The sequence below is a fragment of the Armigeres subalbatus genome, chromosome 3 (assembly GCF_024139115.2).
Source record: "Armigeres subalbatus isolate Guangzhou_Male chromosome 3, GZ_Asu_2, whole genome shotgun sequence".
In the NCBI taxonomy this organism is placed as follows: Eukaryota; Metazoa; Arthropoda; class Insecta; order Diptera; family Culicidae; genus Armigeres; species Armigeres subalbatus.
In genome coordinates, this window is record NC_085141.1 from 8,087,067 (window position 1) to 8,109,110 (window position 22,044).

The 22,044-nt window shown below is 41.4% G+C and overlaps 2 protein-coding genes across 2 annotated transcripts in view; one reads left to right on the forward strand and one right to left on the reverse strand.

Annotated features, from left to right (window-relative positions):
- Window positions 1–22,044, reverse strand: part of LOC134225588 (small ribosomal subunit protein uS12m) — a 124,454-nt gene that overhangs the window by 12,540 nt on the left and 89,870 nt on the right. The gene's annotated exons all lie outside the window — the stretch shown is intronic.
- Window positions 4,745–22,044, forward strand: part of LOC134227480 (uncharacterized) — a 35,323-nt gene continuing 18,023 nt past the window's right edge. Inside the window, exons 1-2 of the mRNA XM_062709002.1 lie at window positions 4,745–6,056; window positions 6,118–7,561. Coding sequence (XP_062564986.1) covers window positions 4,745–6,056; window positions 6,118–7,561 — 2,756 coding nt within the window. The remainder of the gene's footprint in view (window positions 6,057–6,117; window positions 7,562–22,044) is intronic.

Sequence of the window (22,044 nt, forward strand, 5' to 3'; positions counted from 1 at the left end):
CATCGTAATCGACGAGATTATGGTAGATGCGATTGACCGTGAACCAAACCGCGGGCTGTTATGGCAGCCTATAACCATGGAGCACCTAAACGACTTCGATTTGGCTGATGACGTTGCACTCCTCGCGCAACGGCGCTCTGATATTCAGAGTAAGCTCAACGACCTTGCCGAGCGCTCCTCCTCGGCAGGTTTAGTCATGAACGTCAACAAAACCAAATCGTTGGATGTAAACACGGTGACTCCTTCCAGTTTCACAGTAGCCGTGCAACCAGTGGAGAATGTTGAAAGCTTCCAATATCTTGGTAGCCAAATGGCGTCAGACGGCGGTACCAAGATCGACATAGGCGCACGGATCAAGAAAGCAAGGGCTGCCTTTGCGAGTTTAAGAAATATCTGGAAAAACAGGCAGATAAGTGAACGCACCAAAATACGAATTTTCAACTCTAACGTGAAATCTGTGCTGCTATACGCTAGCGAAACATAGTGTGTATCAGTGGAGAACACTCAACGGCTGCAGGTGTTCATTAACAGATGTCTACGGTATATAATTCGGGCCTGGTGGCCTCACAATTGGATCTCAAACAACGAGCTCCATCGTCGTTGTCACCAGAGGCCGATAGCAACAGAAATTCGGGATCGGAAGTGGGGCTGGGTCGGCCACACTCTACGTAGGGGCGGAAACGAAATCTGTAAACAAGCATTAGACTGGAACCCAGCGGGACATCGCAGCAGAGGCAGACCCAGAGGCTCATGGCGGCAAAGCCTCAATGAAGAAATAAAAGAAGTCGACCGAAATCTAACCTGGCAACAGATTAAAGCGATAGCCGGGCTACGCTCAGGATGGAGGTCTTTCAAGTTGGCCCTTTGCACCACCGGAGGTGTACAGGATCCATAAGTAAGTAAGTAAGTTTATCCAGGAATTCCTCCGGAAGTTCCTCCAGGAATTCTTCCCGAAGTTCCTCCAGGAATTTCTCTGGAAGTTCCTCCAGGAATTCCTCCGTAAGTTTCTTCTGGAATTTTTTTTTTTTTCCTGTTCGGGTGTGCCACTGCGACCAGTTATTAGATCTATTGTAGCGTTACCCGTATCCTTAGTGTTTAAGTGCATGTCGAATTACTCCATTACTATTGATAAGCAATGCAGTATCGGTTTCGATACAGCTGTTGTTTTGTTTTCTCAAGAGCACCATGACAAGGTCCCGCTATTTAGACCCTTCACAGAGAGCAATCCCATTGAAGGCGCGCCCCTTATCAATAGGAAATCAATCCTGTCTTGAGAAAACAGAACAGTAATACTGTTTTTGGCCATGCATCGGAGCCCTAGCCACATCATTGTCTTGCTTCTAGAATATCACCAGTAAAGCTACATATCCGGGATTCAGCTCTGTCTACAAGACCATTTCAAGCAAGAGAATTTGTTCAGTAATAAGAACTTCCGTGTGTTCCTCTCACTACCATTGTTCACCAGTTCGAGAAGAGTTAGTACGTATTTAAACCCCTAACTCGATTTTTCCAGCAATCAGTTCAGCCTGGGGACGGGTACCGAGGTTTTTAACTATTTGCTTGAAAAGTTGTTTCCGCTGCATACAGTTTAGCCTCAAACAAGAGGAATTCGAGTCTTTCAACTGTCTGCAAGGTAACATTAATTATGTTTTATTTCTGAGACTGCTGTTGGTAGCGGGGACTAAATACGATGAATCCTTAATTACCACAACTCATTGCCCTAGCTAGAAAATGGATTAAGCTAGGGCTCTGTTTGGTAGATCTTACACCGCAACACACTACGTCAAAGTGATCTACCGTGTTACCGTGTGTCTGGAATTACTCCCAAAGTCTCTCCTGGAATTCCTCCGAAATTTCCTTTAAGAATTTCTCCGGAAGTATCTTCTGAATATTTACCGAAAGTTCCTTTCGGGGTTCTTCCAGAAGTTGCTTTTGGAATTCCTCCGAAAGTTCCTTCCGGAAATGTTCAGGATATTCCTGCAAGAATTAGTCCGGAAATTTCTTCTGGATTTCCACCGGAACTTTCTTCTGGAAATCCTCCGAAAGTTCCTTCTGGAATTAAACTGGAAATTTATCCAGGAATGCCTCCGAAAGTTGTTCCAAACAGTCCTCCAGGAAGTTGTTCCTAGAATTTGTCCTTCAGTTGTTCCAAGCATTCCTCCTAGACTTCCTTGGAAAATTCTAACAGGAACAGCTGCATAACAAAACCATTGGCGGTCTATTGCGGAATTGTCTGAACATAACCTGTCTATGTCAGATTTGTATCGAGCGTACTGACCTAGTAGACCAATTCCATAACATTTCGGAGAACCTAAAACACCTGGTTTGGGTATATTTGAGTTGCAAATCATACACATGGGCTGTAAGGACTTGTATGAACATGACTGGCTGATGTCAACGTTGTATGAGCACAGTTGACGTGGTAGACCAATTGATTTAAACTCTAGAACAGTTTTAAGTAAAACTTGAAGTCAGAATATAACTGTGTTGCAAATCATACGCGCGGGCTCTACGGAATTGTATGGACATGACTGATCGATTTAAGATAGCTATCGAGCGCAGTTGACCTTGAAAGTTGAAAAAAAATCGCAAATCCTAAAATTTAAGTAAAAATGAAGGGATTTTGTTCAATTTTTCCATTACAGCTCGATAATTGATAACTTATATGAGGGAGGCAATTTCGACCTGCGGGTGCGTTTTTCACTGTTTCCCCTCAATTGGTACTATTCCTCGTCTCATGACAGGCGGAATGTTATTCGAACTGAGGATTTGAGCCAAATCCGCAAATTTCTCGATTCTGATATTTTTGCTTAGGATGCTCAAGTAACGGGATATGTCAGTTTCCCTTTTTTAACTTTTCAACATTTACTTGCTGATTATGAATTGAAAATAATTATTTTAGAAGGCAATACAGAAGTGTCGATTCTTCGAATCCAAAAATATTGAAAATCCATTGAAGCTGAGATATTAACGTTCAAAAATCATATTTTCGTGACTATATTCGATTTTTGCAATTGCAAAGTGTACCCCGGTATGGAAAACACTGATGTAGTCCTACGTCAAAAATCGTTCTGCTAAACTCGTATTTATAGCGCTTCTACGTACGACAGATAGCGAACCTGTGTGTTATATACGATTAAGTTGGCTCTTATATAACATAAACTGACATGCGAGTACCGGTGGCAGTGTTTTATGAATTTTATCTCATTCATTTGAATGTTGGGAAGTTAATCTAGTCTACATTTTCTGCCCCTGTCGTTTCCATGCCGTCCCAATTGAGCGGTATTTCTGTTCTGTCAACTGTCATACGATTCATTTACATGACATGTGGTTGGCAAAAATGCAGGGAAAACATTTTTTTTATTTCCGTTTTAAAATGTACTATTGTATTATAAGACGAGTTCGTACAATTCCATTTAATTCCACCACTCGATTGTACATTTTAAAATCATCATTTTCTTCAATTCGAGTCAAGTACGAGACACTGAGACGGTCGAAATACGTAACTGTCAAAGATACAATCAAGTGGTAGAATAAAATTAAATTGTACTGACTCTTCTTATGACGAGTAAAGACATTCCACTAAAAGCTCAAAATAATTTTCTTATGTATTATTGATTACAATTTGGTATTTGTCCCAATGTTGACACATATCGTTCCAAAAATTGGTCTAACGGCAAATTGCTCTCCTTAGCCGTGTGGTAAGATGCGCGGCTACAAAGCAAGACCATGCTGAGGGTGGCTGGGTTCGATTCCCGGTGCCGGTCTAGGCAATTTTCGGATTGGAAATTGTCTCAACTTCAATGGGCATAAAAGTATCATGATGATACTTTTGATATACGAATATACCTCATGATATACGAATGCGGAAATGGTAACTTGGCTTAGAAACCACACAGTTAAAAACTGTGAAAGTGCTTAATGATCACTAAGGTGCGAGGCGGCAAAGTCCAAGTGGAGGATGTAATGCCAATGAAGAAGAAGGCAAATTTTGGAATTGCCATGATTTACATTAAAAGTCAATCGACAGACTAACATCTAACACCTAAGATCACTTAAACTATCATAAAACATAATTGACGGATCATTATGCAAAGGGAAATCCCCTCATTAATCAGTGAAGTTACCATAAACCATCGACATGCTATAGTAAAAGCCATCCTCTACATCAGATAGATTAAACTTATTTTATCTCTCCGAACTTGTGATTCGTGACAAAAATATATAATATAGCGAGATACCACATTGCATACGGAGGTCATCAGTGACTTTGCGGGCAATGATGCTAGCATGCGAATTCGACGATGGCGAGTTCGATACTTAGATCGCATAGTGCTTTCTGTATACAAAGATAAAATTAATACAATAGCAAGCATAGTCTTTTATTTCAATTAAGAAACATTCAATTGTTTCAAAACTCTAGAGTGAGAACAGTCCGAGCAGACTGAGTTCCAGTATGACTGAAAAACCATAAAAGAAGAAAGACCCCACTGTATTGGGTCATCGATCAAACGAACAAAAAATACGATTTCAATTCACGATTTGAAATGATGTTGCTAACCTTCTCGACAAATAAGAATTTGAATGAATACAATCTGTCAATCATCAACGCAATCCTCTCAACACCACATCGATAAGCAGATAAGGTATTCAGTGCCATAAAGATATCGATTGATTCGTATGCTCATATAGACGCACTTTCTTGATGCCATATTAGTATTAACTAAAATTTGGTCATCTAAGGATGGGTTTAGCACAAATCCTATTGCTCCTATCAGCAGGAGCAATAGTCGTCCATTCGATAGCACGTTTTCCGCTTACCCAAAATTATTTCAACGAAGAAACCATTACTACAGAGTTCCAAGATATCGATACCAGTTTCCGTCTACCTTTAGACACCGTTCCCACCCACTACGATATCCACTTGAAGACTACAGTTCATGATGCCGACACCGAGTTCCAAGGAAACGTCAACATACACCTGGATGTGAAGGAACCCACGGACAAGATAACGATACACAGCCGCGACCTGGAAATCCTATCATCTACTCTAAGCCACATCCAGGGCACGGAAAAGGTCCAGTTGAGTCCACTCACCAACACCTATAACAATCAAACCGAACAGCTAACCTTCCAAAGTTCTTCAATCCTTCCGATCGGAAGCTACGAGCTAGAGATCACTTTCACCGGAGCCCTGGTGCGATACGACCGGCTAGGATTTTTGAGAAAATCTTACCGCGACAATGCCGGCACCAGGCGATATCTTGCTGCAACGCACTTCGAACCGACAGGAGCTCGCATGGCGTTCCCGTGTTACGACGAACCCACACTGAGGGCGACTTTCACAGTGTCCATAACTCATCACGCAAGCTACAATGCCGTGTCCAATATGCCTCAAGATGGTCCAGTGTCAGTGAACGCTGAAGATCCTAATTATGTGACCACCACTTTCGTCAAATCACCGAATATGTCATCCTATTTATTGGCATTTGTTGTGTCGGATTTCGAAACGAAGTCCATCGATCAACAAGAGATCCACGCCCGGCCAAATGGCATTCAAGACGCAGACTTCTCGCTTGATGCGGGAGTTAAAATTCTTCAGAAATTGCACGAGTATACCGGTATTGACTATTACGAATATCTTCCGAAGGTTGCACAAGTTGCTGTTCCCGATTGGACCAGTGGTGCCATGGAAAACTGGGGCCTGGTGATTTACAGTGAACCAAGTCTTCTGTACAACGCAGATATTAACTCCTATCGCACATTGATTAGCGCCATTACGACGATCGCTCACGAATACACTCACCAATGGTTTGGTAATCTGGTCGCTGTCGATTGGAGTTATCTCTGGATGAAGGAAGGCTTCGCCACCCTCTACGGTTACTACATAGCTGAGTTAGCGTACCCCGACGAACCATATATGGATTTATTTCAGGTGAATGGTGTCCTGCAGGCGCTGGCGCAAGATTCGAGTGTCTCAACTAGACCTATGAACTGGCAAGCCAACACCGCTGCGGAAATTTACGGATTATTTGATACTGTTGCATACCAGAAAGGTGCGTACAAATTAAATTAAATATAAAAATTTTGTTGCAATTAAACATTCGTTTGTTACAGCTGGCAGTGTTTTGAACATGTTCCGTGTCGTATTTGGAGATGATGATTGGAAACGTGGTATGAATGCTTATCTACAAAAGCATGCTCTCAGTACCGCTACTCCCGAAGATCTATACGTCGCTCTTCAAAGTTCTGTAAATCTTCCAAACGCGATGACTGCAGAACAAATCTTGGGAAGTTGGACAAGCGCTGCTGGATATCCTGTACTCAACGTCCGACGAAACTATCGCACTTCGTCAGTAGTTATTTCACAAGAACGCTTCATAGCTGACAGGAGAATTCCGTCGAATCACATTTGGTACATTCCTTATAATTTTGCCGACGAAAAAGAACAGAACTTTGCATTGGACAGTTTCAACTGGTTAACGAAAAAGGCAAGCGTAATCGAAGTGGACACAGAACCCGAACAGTGGCTGATCTTCAACCGCCAACAATTTGGTTTTTACCGAGTCAACTACGACCCAAGAAATTGGGAGATGATAATTCAAGCAATGACGCAGAATCCTAACAGCATCCACTACATTAACCGAGCTCAGTTAATCGACGACGCTTTCAGTTTGGCGCGTGCGGAACTGCTGGACTTTACCATTGTGTTACGTTTGGTGACAACTATCGCTAATGATCGTGCCTATCTTCCATGGGCTGCCGTTGACAAAGTACTAACCTATTTGAATACCAAACTTCGTGGAACTATTCATCACGAACGATTTGAGCAGTACGTCAAAACTCTGATCACTAACATTTACCCAACGCTTGTGGTCGATTATGTGGATGCCGATGAGACTCAAAGTGACAAATTCGTTAAACAGTTGATCTCCACGTGGGCTTGTCGAGTTGATTACTCCGACTGCCGACAGAAAGCCGAGACAGCATTTAAAGCAGACATTTATTCCAGCACCAAAGTTGCCCCAGATATCCAAACAGTTATGTACTGCTATGGAATCCAACGCGCGACGAACGACGAATTCATATGGCTGTACACACGGCTGTTCAACTCCATTAACGAAGCCGAACGCATCCTGATCATCAACGCACTTGGCTGTTCGGAAAGCAAAGAACAGCTGGAGGCGTACCTGACGTCGTCCATTGGATCCGGTGTCGGGGTCGAAATCAATTACAATGACAGGGAACGCCCTCTAGTGTTGCAAGCGGTCTATTCAGCCGGAAGGATTGGAGTTGATGGCTTGATCGACTTTCTGAACAACTGGGACATCGCTGACGATTTGATCTACTGGTTGGAACAGCCGGTGTTCAACAATGCCATTGCGAACATTGCATCGAGGACGAATACAGTTCAGGAGCTGGATCGATTGAACCAACTGCTGGAGACGGTTGGAACATTGGCCCCGGAGTATGTCGTCAGCGCTGCCATGGCTACGGTGAAGGCCAATCTAAATTGGTACGATAGCTTAGAGGGGCTGGTGATAGCGGAGTATTTTGAACAGTATGCCTAATAAAGATTGAACTCATTTGAATATGATAATTTTGGATAATATTTTAGACTGCATATCAGCACTAAACTATGATCTTGTATTTATTGATTAGTTTTGGAAACTTCAATATCTGTTTTTGACAGCATATGTTAAAATCGAATGATTTCCGTTTTGTCAAATGATGCAGTAGGTACTACCAGTTGAGCCCCCCCAACCTTTCTGTCTGGGCGAAAAGCCCAAGCCATCTCGGCTGCTTTCAGGGATCCCCAACGACACTAAGCTGGAGTAAAAGTTTCACCCATTTCTTCATCCTAGGCATCCGTTCCCTGCAATCCCGAAGCTAAGAACAACTTCGCTCTTCAGACCTCCGCTTTCTCTGGCATATACGCAAGTAGCAGCAACCATCCTGAAACCAATATGCGAGCTCTCACGGGAATCTCTCCTCTCGTCGTAAACGTCGGTTAACATTTATCTTCCCTAAGGACTCATATCGGCCGTCAAACAAAAGGGGGGACAAGGTCAGCCCCTGGGGGCGTCGCTAGAAGTGTGCGCCGGTCCGATATTTAGCGGCGGCGGCGTGAATCGGCGTGGAGAATTTTTTTTATAAGGTTTCTTTAAGATTTTTTCTGCTTTCTTTCGGGATATTTTCATGACATTAACGGAAGAATCTTTCGAATTTCGCCAAAAAAATCTTTTGAACTTCTCTAGAAAATTCTTTAAGTTTTTCCAAAATATTCATTTAGAAATTATTTTTGGATTTTCAAGCGAACTACTTTGAAGTTTCGAGTATTCTTTGGAACTATCAACAGAAGCTCTTTGAAAACCTCATTTTTTTTGGGAATTTCAGCATGAATATCGTCGGAATTCACATGAGAAATTCTTCAGAATTTTCACGAGACATTGTTCCAAACTGCTACAGGAAAATGTTCGGAATATTCACGGAAAGCTCCTGTTGAGTATTTTTTTAAATACATACAAACATTTTCTCTCAATTGTAGAAGAATACGGCTGGTAAAATAAGTATTTCAACGTTAGCTTTCTCAGTATAGAATAATAAGGACGACTAGTTTGTCATGGCAAACGTTGAAACAGGAAATTCTTCAGAATATCTGCGGCAGACTCTGAGAAGTTTTCAAGGGAAAAATAAGAGAAATTCTCTGGAATTTCGACGTAAAGTTCTTAAGAATTTCCGCGGAAGATTGTTCAAAATGTAGATTTCAATAAAAAAATCTTTGAATTGCAACAAAAAATTGTCAAACGTCTATTGAACGAAAGTTCGTAACCTCTACTTTTTAAGTTGATACTGGCCTTTGGACCAAAAGTGATCTAATCAAATCCAATTAAGCCGAATTGAACGTACATCCGAAACTGTTATCAGGTCGAAAATGGTTTGACTGGAAATGTAGTTTGGCCATCATTTGATCGAAAATGCCGTTTGGCAATAATGGTCATTTGGCAGAAAGAGCCTTTTGGCCCTAGAATGGCCTTCCTGTAAAACACCTCTTTTGGCCAAATGTCATTTTCTACCAAATGACTCTTTTTGCAGAAAATGCTATTTGGCCGAAATGGTTGTTTTGCACGAAGAATTTTTTTGGCCAAATGGCTTTTTCGCCAAATGACCATCTTTATCAAATTGCATTTTTGGTCAAATGATCTATTCCAGCGGTTCTCAACCTGGGATACATGTACCCCTGGGGGTACCTACGCTGGCCCTTGGGGGTACTTCGGATCAAAATGCATAATGGCGGACGTATTACAATTCCAATCGGAGCTTATTGATAAATTTTTAATTATCGTGATTAATTTATTTCAAAACTTTGTCTTGTACATGCATGGCGATTAGTGAATCAAAGCTAACGAATTGTTGGCAGTGGCTAATTTTCTAACCGCCGCTTCCACATCCAGGCGCTATCGTATATGCGCAAATAGCCAGCATGAGTTAACCGCCAGATATTTGTATGGCGAAAGACATCTAACGCGGGTTTTCTCAAAATTAGGAACTTTTAAAAAAAAATATTTGGTACCGGTTATGAAGGATGGTGTCCGCTACTACGCCTACGCCTATCAAATATTTGTTTTAATAAGGTGCTTAATTTTGAGAAATCGAACCATAGATGCCTTTCGCCAAACTGATTTCAGAAAGTTAACTCATAGTGTGCCGCTGTAAGCACGCTCAAAGCAGGCGATTCATTGAACCCTGCTTTCCTAAACTAGAACAGCGTATGAAGGGCTGCGGAACAAAAGATCAAACGGACAAATGTCGAATGAGCAAATTTAAAAAACCTTCAATGAAATCTACCTGATCTAAACAAAATGTTGAATAATATGTTAGAAACATGCTTTTGAACTAAAATCTAGAATATAAAGGTTTGGAAACCTTCGTTTGAGAGGCATGTAGGCCTTTTTTTTAGAAAAGCTCTATTGCTTCGTTGTAAGAGGTTTAGAAGCATCTTTCTCCGCTTCTCGGAAGCCTTCTTCAGAACAGCACGAATGCCTCCTTTCAAGATGTTCAGAAGTCTTCTTTCGAAAGGCCTGTGTCTCCTTGCAAGAGGCCCGGATGCCTCGTTTTAAGAGAGCCGGAAGCCTTTTTTCAAAAAGCTCGGAAGGATCCTTTCAAGAGGTTCGGAAGCCTTTTTCAAAAAGCTCGGAAGCCTCCTTTCAAGAGGCTCGGAAGGTTTTTTTTTTCAAAAGGCTCCTTTCAAGAGGCTCGGAAGCCTTCTTTCAAGAGGCTTGAAAGCCTTCTTTCAAAAGGCTCGGAAGCCTCCTTTCAAGAAGCTCGAAAGCCTCCTTTCAAAGAAGCTCGAAAGCCTCCTTTCAAAGCCTGAAAGCCTCCTTGAGGAGGCCCAGAAGCCTCCTTTCAAGAGGCCTGGAAGCCTCCTTTCAAGAGGCCTGGAAGCCTCCTTCAAGAGGCCTGGAAGCCTCTTTCCAAGAGGCTCGGAAGCCTCCTTTCAAGAGGCTCGGAAGCCTTCTTTCAAAACACCTGAAGCCTCCTTTCAAGAAGCTCGGAAGCCGCCTTTCAAGAAGTTCGTAAGACTCCTTTCACGAGGCTCTGAAGCCTCCTTTCAAGAGGTTCTGAAGTCTTCTTTCAAGAGGCTCGAAGCCTCCTTCAAGAGGCCTGGAAGCCCCTTCAAGAGGCCTGGAAGCCTCCTTCAAGAGGCTCGAAGCCTCCTTTCAAGAGGCTCGAAGCCTCCTTTCAAGAGGCCTGAAGCCTCCTTCAAGAGGCTCTGAAGCCTCCTTTCAAGAGGCCTCGGAAGCCTCCTTTCTTTTTTCCTCTTTTTTTTTATTGGAAATTTTCTTATTTTTTGTTCTTTATTGATTTTTTCATGGAAAGTTTTTATTTTTATGGAAAAAAAAAACATTTATTTTGTGGAAATTGATATATTCATAACATTGATTTATTTATGGGAATTTTGTGTTTTCTCAATGGAGCATTTTGATTTCTTTTTGGAAAATTCTTCTTTTATAATTGCAATTTTTGCTTTAAAAAGTGTTAATTTATTTGTGTTTTGTGGAAAATTCTTAATTGTTCATGTATGACATTTGGCCGTATGGCAAATGAAATTTTAGGCCAAATGGCCAAACGGCATTTTCGGTCTAATGACTTCTGAGGACGAACGATCGTTTCGGCCAGACGACCTGTTAGGGCGAATGGCTTTTTCGGACGTCTGTCGCTGCCGGCCAATGGAATTTCCCAAGAACTTCTTACGGAAAATACAAAGAATTTTCTGTAGAAATCCAAGGAAATTCCTTTAAAATCGGAAGCGTTTCCCGATTAAAACAGATCCTTTCTTTTCTGTGTGCGTGTAAGAGACAGATGATCAAACGTTAGCAAGCTTTATTAACTTACAAAATTGAAATGAAGTACCCTGCGGTGTTTTTCGTTTGTGCGTTTGAAACCATATTATACCACTTTATTTTGTACGTCAAACAAGACCGAAAATGTCGAGGTTTTAAATTTCAAACAAAGTTCCTTTTGATTTTAAATTCGAAAAAGCCTGACCAGTTTTAGTTGATTAGCTTCATAGTTTTCTGAAAAGATATCGAATATCCATTCTTCATTTTTGGACCTAATTAATCTAGATTGAGAAAGTCAAAGCGGATATTCCGAATAGAAGTTTGGAACAGCTTCCCGTGAAAATTCTGAAGAGATTCTCGAGTAAAATCTGGCGAATATTCCTCTGAAATTCAAAACAACTTTCCTTGGGAAATCCAAAGAGTTCCTCTGGGTAATTCCAAAGAATTATCTAAACTTCAAAGTAGTTCTAGTGGAAAATCTGAAAATAATTTTCAGGTGATTATACTCTAGAACAACTTAAAGAATTATCTGGGGAAGTTGGTCAGACTTTTCTGGCGAAATTCGAAAGATTTTTTCCGTTACTGTCATAAAAATATTCCAAATTACCAATTCTGCCGAACGATACTTTCGGCTGAATATCCATTTGGGCCAAATGGCGCTTTCTGAATAATGACCATTTCGGCCAAAGGGCATATTCGGCCAATTGAACTATTCGGTCAACCGTTTTTTGCCTTTCTCGTACAACAAAGTTGTACCGAAAGGCTATCATTTCACTCCGAAATCGAACTTTTTATAGAAGTCTCGGAGACCCATGATGTTATATTCCAATCGACTCAGCTCGTCGAGCTGAACAAATGTCTGTCTGTCCGTGTGTATGTGTGTGTGCACACGAAAACCGAAAAACATTAGCCACTTTTTCATATAGTAATTCTAAACCGATTTTCTCGCCACAAGTTGCATTCAACGGGGGACAAACCCTAGTTGATCACTATTGAATTTGATAACGATCGACCATTGCGTTTAAAAGTTATTAAGAAAATATAATAGAACTATGTTAGCGCCATATAAGGTTGGTGTCTTGGCTAAATACGAGAAAGTCGGTGTCACCACTCGGTGAATTAAGTTGGGTTTTTTGTTTCCAGCGAAAGCAACTGTTCGACTAAATGACATTTACGGCCAAATAACTTTAGGCTAGATATTTAGTCTTCTACCACATGGTTTATTCGGTTTAACGATATATTTGGTCAAACAACTTTTAGCCTCGTGGTTCTTGTCGAAATGGCTTTCTGCCGAACGACTTTTCTCCGTTCATAAATTCCATTTCAAAGAAAAATTCAAATTTGTCCCAGTGCACGACCTTTGCTTGAATGCCGGGACACTGTGCAGTTCTTTTAAACGTCGCAGGCGATCTTTTAGCTGATGACGGCTACGTTTCTCATCCTCAGTTTCTTTGGTTGACTTGAAAGTCCAGATAAAAAGAGTCGTCAGTCAAGACTTGGAAAGCCAAAATAGGGCTATAACTTCGTTGCGGAAGCTAAAAGGTAGCACCGTTTCTTGATGTGATCTGACCAACTTCGAGGATCAACAAAGTATCCTCCAACTCCTTCCACAACTTTGTGAGTTGCCCCTTCCGCACCACGTGGGAAGTCTGCAACGTTTTGAACACGATGGAGCACTTAATTTGCTGGTGCCCGAAATACCAGAGCTACGAAATCTCTTGCATTGTGGACGCACTGTTTTTGAAAGATAGTGCGTAACGGTGAAAATTCGGTCATATTGTCATTTAGGATCGCTTTAACACTGAAGCTGACAATATAACGTCCCTAACCCCGAATCCCAAGGTATCAGGCGACCCGTGCCGAGGAGATGCATGGCCTGGGGGTGAACAACTAGCCAGGTCGTTAACGAAGTCTGTGAAGGTTCCACAGACGTGAGGTCTGTCTGTGACAGAGTGAGTGAAGTCTTGCCAAACAGCAGTGTCGGGGGGTTAATGCCTCTGTTATAGCCTATTCAGATTATGGCATTCATGTTAATAAATATCATGATAAAGAGTAACTTGATGCCAATTTCCATACATTTTCTTTCTCATATTTTACACGATAATTAATATATTAATTATATAATAATATATATGGTAAATGGCGTAATCTGAATAGGCTTTTATTGTATCATATTTCAATGAATCCATATTCAAAACTTTTAACTGAATAGAAACTTATGCGCTTGCAAAAACTTTTCTAGAAGATGATCCTCCAGTTCTTGCAATAATTTGTTCAAATGCATGAACTTATCTGGTAGCAAAAGAAAAGATTGCGTGAATCTTTTAAATTAGGATTTTTTTTTTGCTGAGATAGAAATAAAAATAAACTAACCCAGGGCTTAGAAAATTATATTTCGCCGACTACCAACATCAATTGCTTCACTTTGTTCGTGATACGGGAATCTGTAATAGCCATCAGCCGATGGTATTTGCACGGACTTATCAATTGCTTTCGATAGAATGAATCATCAAATTGCTATATGTAGCATAATTGGACAAATTGAACACAAACAACACCCTTCTAAAGCTTGTTGCCTGGCGGTAGGATGCTACAATTTATAGCTTGCTAAAAAAGTGAAAGATTTATTCGTCATCCCAGGGCAAACATTATGTCGTTCTTACCACCTGATATGTGAATTAAAAACGTGCTTCTTTCACATTAAGTTGAAAACAGCAACATCACAGTTAGGAAATGCAATACTATTGGGGAAATAGAGAAAACGCCCTGCTTAATTGGACTCAGTCTTATCTAATCGGCCAAAATAGGGTGAAACAACAAGAATTGGCTCCGAAGAATTTAAGCATAATACTATGTTCGAACTACGGCCTGAATAACATGTTATTCAAATTATCGACAAAAGAAAGCTCATCAAGATAGCCGAATAACATGTTACAAGGCCCTAGTGCGAATGTGAATTTTAGTTTGAAAAATGTATTGGAGGGTAACCACTTCCTTCGGTGGGGTTTGATTCCACGATCATAGTACGCAAGACAGGTGCTTTCCCTATTAACTTTTACGATACCGACTAGGGTGGTCTAAGTGGTAGTACCGAAACCTGTAATATTTTTGGCCAATTTTGAGTACCGAAAATACCGGTATCAGAGATGCAATAATACCGGTATTTTCGGTATTTCAAATTTCGCTGTCAGTATAAAAACATTTTGAATAGTTTTCACCTACATACACCGGTCGGTATAATAAAGTGCTCACTTGCCGTTTTTCATACAAAAAGGTTAACTTTTGAGCTCTAGATCTCCGATCACCCGTGAACCGATTTTTGACCATATTAATTCACAGAGTAGAAAAATATTGCGGTAGGGGAACTGTACCGGTTTTGGCCATGTTCCTAATTTGGCCAATTTTGCGAATAACGTCAAAAATAAAGCAATTCGCAAGGGTTTTATTAGTTCCAACAAGAGATATATTCCTCACGTTTCAACGCTGCTTTCAAATGATCGATTATTTTGGAAAAATATGTATTTTTCAGGGTTGGCCAAATTAGGCACTAAGTTGGCTAAAACCGGTGCACTCCCCCTAATACAAAAATGAGTTTTTGTCAAAAAAAAATGATTTTGAAATATCTTGAACACTACAACTCTTAGTGTACTGTACAGGTTTTTTCAGCAAACTTTTTGTATTGCGTTTTTCTAAAATATGATTAACACTACAGCAAAAATCAACTCTTATCGTCATTAAGGGGGAACACAAATCGGCAACATGCCACTACATAAATCTGTATTTTTTAATAAGTGTTTGTGTTATTTCTCGATGATGCACTACCACAATCACAATTTTTCGAAGGACGGAAAGAGACAGACGGCACACCGCCGATAGTAAATTATTCAGAAAGCTCTTTTCATCGCGTTGCATCATTCTTCTAGCCATTTGTCGAAGTGCCATTTAGTTTTTACCTGAGATGTTTTTACTTCAATGTTTATAATGTCGAAAATTTACCCACAATATACGAAATTGAGGAAAAGATACCTGCCGTAATAGTTCTCTTCCGGTTATAACCTGTGAAAAATGATTTGCCGCAAAAATATGTCCATTCTGAATGCGGAATAGAACTTGTAATAATGATGCGCTGGAATACCAGGCTCAAACGGTTCTATGAGTTGAAGGGGCCCGTTAACCCGTTTCGGTCTGACCTAGAAATGAAAATTGAAATAACCTGTGTGGGCTCATTTTTCGTCCGATTGCCATGAAATTTTCAGGGAAGAAGCGTCATCATGACTATTTTTTGGTACATAACTTGATTTGACCATGGTGCCAATCCGGCCGGATTTATTAAGGGGGGGTCCTGGATCAGGTGCAGTCAAAAACGGGTCATTTTTTTTAGATGTTGATGCAAACGTGGTCAATCATCATTGACCAGCATCAGAAGCTAGTTTTAATACAATTGAATCACCAGGACATGGTTCCGGATGTTCCGGGAACCTGGTTCCCTGGGGTAGTGGACACTTTCCAAGTGGTGTAAGACCCAGACTTGCGACATATCAAACTTCATGGGTTTGGAAGACAATCTCAATAGATGAGTTTTTGAGAGGTTTTGGGCATATTGGCCACATCCGGAAGTGTTCCCGGGAACCTGGTTCCCTCAAGGAAGTGGACAAATTTCGATTAGCACCGAAACCCATCTTGCGACATATCAAACTCCATGATTTTGAAAGACAAGCTCAATAGATGAGTTTTTGAAAGGTTTTGGACACATTGGCCACGTCCGGAAGTGTTCTCAGCAGCCTGATTCCCTCAGGAAAGCGGTCAAATTTCGATTAGCACCGAAACCCATTTTGCGACATATCAAACTCCATGACTTTGAAAGACAAGCTCAATAGATGAGTTTTTGACAGGTTTTGGACACATTGGCCACGTCCGGAAGTGTTCTCGGGAACCTTGTTCCCTCAAGAAAGTGGACAAATCTTGCCTAGCATCAAAACCCTTCTTGCGAAATATCAGACTCCATGATTTTGAAAAACAAGCTCAATAGATGTGTTTTTGAGACGTTTTGGACACATTAGCCACGTCCGGAAATGTTCCCGGGAGCCTGGTTCCCTCAGGGAAGCGGTCAAATTTCGATTAGCATCGAAACTTATTTTGCGACATATCAAACTCCATGACTTTGAAAGACAAGCTCAATAGATGAATTTTTGAGAGGTTTTGGACACATTGGCCACGTCCGGAAGTATTCTCAGCAGCCTGATTCCCTCAGGGAAGCGGTCAAATTTCGATTAGCACCGAAACCCATTTTGCGACATATCAAACTCCATGATTTTGAAAGACAAGCTCAATAGATGAGTTTTTGAAAGGTTTTGGATAGATTGGTCCAGGCCGGAAGTGTTCCCGGGAGCCTGGTTCCCTCAGGGAAACGGATAAATTTCGATTAGCACCGAAACCAATCTAGCGACATATCAAACTCCATGACTTTGAAAGACAAGCTCAATAGATGAGTTTTTGACAGGTTTTGGACACATTGGCCACGTCCGAAAGTGTTCTCGGGAACCTTGTTCCCTCAAGAAAGTGGACAAATCTTGCCTAACATCAAAACCCTTCTTGCGAAATATCAAACTCCGTGATTTTGAAAAACAAGCTCAATAGATGTGTTTTTGAGACGTTTTGGACACATTAGCCAAGTCCGGAAGTGTTCTCAGCAGCCTGATTCCCTCAGGGAAGCGAACAAATTTCTATTAGCATCGAAATCCATCTTGCGACATATCAAACTCCATGACTTTGAAAGACAAGCTCAATAGATGAGTTTTTGAGAGGTTTTGGACACATTGGCCACATCCGGAAGTGTTCCCGGGAGCCTGATTCCCTCAGGGGACCGGACAAATTCCGACAATGTCCAACTGCATGATTTTGAAAGACAAGCAAAATACATGAATTTTTAAGAGATTTTGGACACATTGGCCACGTCTGGGAGTGTTCCCGGGAACCTGGTTCTCTCAGGCAAGCGGTCAAATTTCGATTGGCTCCGAAACCCATCTTGCGACTTATCAAACTTGACGAAGGTGAAATAATTCAAGCCCTCGAACCTGTTCAAGCTGCTGCGGAACTACTCTGCCGTGAGTGCTGAACTCAATATAAAGCCGACGTGGCGCTATAATTTATGTGGGAACAATAATCAAATCAAATGCTTTCAAAGAACGAATCCAAAATATACCAAAATAGATTAGAAAACGCGGATCCTTTTGCTTTTTTGAATAATCCTGAATTTTTTTTATTCGTGTTTTTATTTGATAGGCACTCTTTGTTCTTAACCGCTACTGTGCCGTGATCTACTGTGGTATTCTGCTGTACAGAGTACACACAGAATCTATTTTTAGATGTCCATAATTCGATATTGTTGTCGTTGCCAGTCCATATCATCGTGAGTCCATGGTGTTCATTTGCCCATGTGGTGAATCCAGTGATCGTTGCTTTGTTCGGTTGCCATTAATCGAAGAACGTTGGAGGGAGGAATGCCTCCGAGAAGTACAGTTTTGTCAGTCGTCATCAGGCAGCCGTGTCGGTGAGGCGCATTCCCCAAACCGCCACCGTACGGACTGCGCTTCTGGCGACTGACAAGGGTTTGGTGGAGGGGCTGGGAATCGAACCCATGACCATTCGCTTATGAGGCGAACGTGTAGCTAACTACGCTACGGGACCCCCCAATCCTGCAATTGTAAGAAACAATTGATAAGAAGCGATTTTGACATTTTCTTCAAGACATCCAGAGCTACTTTGATTAAGCAAGCGAACGAGATCTTGAAGCGTCTTATCATTCCTGATGCGATCGATGAAGCTGAGATAACGACCACACCTGAGATCGGTACGAAGAAGAGCTAAATGGGTTGGTGGCCGCTTTAGACCCCACGGAAACTTTTTCCAGGATGACCGTTCCAGTGGCCATCCATTCTATGAACCAACTACTTCGTTCTATTCGATACGTAATTTAATGAACAATTTGTTTGACTATACAGTCCTTCGGGAACAAGTTTCGCAATCGTTTCTTAGGGCGTTGGTGCGATGTAAAACTCATAGATATATTGGAAACTGTTGACAATCATATTTGTGACTGCATGTCTTATGTCGATTTTAAATTATTTTGTGGTTTTAGAAATAAGCCCAAAAGTGTATCCTATTTTAGATAAAACTTCTAAAATAATAGGCTTCGTTCTAGGAATTTGGAAATTAAAACTTGCTTGTGTTATCTCATATTGATATTTTTTGACATAAAATAAAATCTTTTACAAATTATATACAAATGAAGAACCTTTTTTTCGATTTTTAGAAAGATTTGCTGCATTTCCAATGTTCCAATTAATAGTTTTAAACATACATGAACAAGTTTTATTCTTATGAAATCCTGCATCACACACGTCATCGGAAAAACATTGGTAACCCAACCTGGTCTGAACTTAGCTGCGAAGACGAAAGTACCGAACTACCGTACCCAGAGACGTTCTCTCGGTGCTTGGTAATCGTTGAACCCAGACGTGCTCTATCGGGTGTGTTGCTGTTGTAGGCTACCTTACCACGAAGTTCTGAGATGTTCCTCGTGTGAAAAAGCGCTAAAAGCGTAATAAATTGACCGAGAGTAACAACCAATATCCGGCAGCTGTGGCCAAAGCCGATGTGTCTAAAATGTTCTTCAAAGCGGGATTTCCCGACCTCCCGCAAGTGCTGTATGTGCATATTCCTCCCAAAGTTATACCGTCACATCAATACTGGGCCAGAATGAACCCGGCGTCCACAATTCGGCGGCTAGAGGCCGTTATATCAGTAGAATCTGTACGCTAGCGAGCCCCTGGGGAAGATGTACAGTGTACACATAATTTGTTCAGAATCAAATATTTATACACCCTTTTCTCCATTTCTATTTTACATTCGACGTTTAAACATTCTCTCTGATAGTCAGAATCTGGGAATCTGAGGAGCTAAAGCCGGGAGGGTACGATGGGCAGGACATGTTGCAAGAATGCCGGACAGCAACCCTGCAAAGATGGTGTTCGCTTCCGATTCGGCAGGTACGAGACGGCGTGGAGCGCAGCGAGCGAGATGGGCAGACCAGGTGCAAAACGACTTGGCGAGCGTGGGGCGTATTCGAGGAAGGAGAGATGCGGCCTCGAACCATGTATTGTGGCGTCAAATTGTTGATTCAGTGTTATATGTTTAGATGACTAAATAAATGAAATAAATGAAATTAAATTAAACATTCTTCGTGATTTTTATCAAATCAGAAAAAAATGCCAATTGCCAAATACCAATTTTGGTTTTCTACAAATTTTCTGAAACATTTTTTTTTGCGAACTTGTTGTTCTTTCGGGTACATTTAAAAAAAAGAAACTTACAGAATACGAATAATGTACCCTTGCTGAGTATGTGAAAGAAATTTCAAATGTCAAACCTTATAGGAACGAAAGTTACAGCGTTTTTTATTGTTGCAATTTTATCGTGGTTAACCTATAAACACAGTATTTCTATTACTTCAATTTTTTATATTCGGAACCACCTTTCGAATCTCGCTATTGCTAGATAGCGCATTTGCTACTTCTTCTCAAGACATTCAAGAACTGAATGAGTATCATTGTTCTTCATCGTAAATTGTGCCGTCCAACTGCAAATCACTGTTTTTGGATGTTTCTGCATACATTTTTCCATATAAACTTTCAACGAGTTTAGCACTGCCCAAACGTTGACCGATTTGGCTGAAATTTTGTCCAGAGCATCAGGGCAACAAATAGAACCGAATAAGAGGGCGGCCCATCAAAAAATTTGAAAAAGTGTTTTTTGAGCCACCTTAATGTACATTGTACACATAATTTGTTAAGAATCTGATATTTATACACCTTTTTCTCCATTTCTATTTTACAATCGACGTTCAAACATTCTCTCTGATAGTCAGAAACTTGGAAAACTCAACAGCTACCGAAGGAGTGGAAAGAAGGGGTTATATGCCCCATCTACAAGAAAGGCGACAAGCCGGAGTGTGAGAACTTTCGAGCGATAACCTCCCTTATGCCGCCTACAAAGTGATATCACAGATCATCTTCCGTCGTCTGTCACCATTAGTGAATGAGTTCGTGGGAAGTTATCAAGCCGGCTTCGTTGACGGCCGCTCGACAACGTACCAGATCTTTACTGTACGGCAAATCCTTCAAAAATGCCGTGGATACCAGGTTTGGGACCATATGTTCATTGATTTCAAGGCGACATACGACAGTATAGACCGCGTAGAGCTATGGAAAATAATGGACGAGAACAGCTTCCCTGGGAAGCTTACCAGACAGATCAAAGCAACGGTGGATGGTGTGCAAAACTGTGTGAAGATTTCCGGCGAACACTCCAGTTCGTTCAAATCGAGCCCGGGACTAGGACAAGGTAATGAACTTTCATGCCTGTTGTTCAACATTGCGCTAGAAGGTGTTCAATTAAGCCGTGGTACGATTTTCAACAGATCCAGTCAATTTATTTGTTTCGTGGATGACATGGACATTGTTGGCCGAACATATACAAAAGTGGCAGAGCTGTACACCCGCCTGAAACGAGAAGCAACAAAAGTTGGACTGGTGATGAATGCGCCAAAGACAAAGTTACATGCTTGTGGGCGGAACCGAGCGCGACAGGGCCCGCCTGGGAAGCAGTGTTACGATAGACGGGGATACCTTCGAGACCTACTACGGGCTCCAGAAAAAACTGCGGTCAAAAAAGATTCGCCACAGCACCAAATGTGTCATGTACAAGACGCTAATAAGACCGGTTGTCCTCTACGGACATGAAACATGGACAATGCTCGAGGAGGACTTGCAAGCACTCGGAGTATTCGAGAGACGGGTGCTTAGGACCATCTTTGGCGGTGTGCAAGAAGACGGTGGGTGACGGCGAAGAATGACCCACGAGCTCGCCCAACTCTACGGCGAACCCAGTATCCAGAAGGTAGCTACAGCCGGAAGGGTACGATGGACAGGACATGTTGAAAGATTGCCGGACAGCAACCCTGCAAGCGTAGGGCGTATTCGAGGATGGAGAGATGCGGCCTCGAACCGTGCATTGTGGCGTCACATTGTTGATTTGCTATTTCTTAGGTATTTCAAGGCATTCATATTATTTTGGAGTATAGATCTTCAAAGTCTGCTTGATCTATTGCACTATGTTCCATTTTTTTATCGCGGGTGCTAATGCTCATAGAATATTTTCCAAACCCTTTGCAGATCTTCAAAAGGCAACAGGACAAATAGTAGGTTGAACTGAAGCGCAGAACAACAGGTCCAAAGACGATTGATAAATAATTTCATATGGGGGAAACAAAAAAGTAGTTTCTGCCACTAGTTGCAAAAAATCTTTATCCAACGAGGCTTGCCTCAGGTTGTTTTATCACTCAAACAAGAACTGTAAACCAGGTATTATGATCCGGAATTGCAAAAGGTTTTGTTCGTTAATTACAATGTCCGGTACTTCATGATATTTTGGATGCCTTACACTGTCTAGAAACAGCATTCTGATTATCTGAAATAGGAAACACTATGGACAGCGTCAAAAAAACATATAAGGGCACAACTTTGAACTTGCGATAGGTAGACTGCCGCTAACCGCAAGTCGAGCACATCTGTATATGGAGACCCATATACATATGTGCTCTACTTGCGGTTAGCGGCAGTAGAGGTCTTGTAGATCTGAC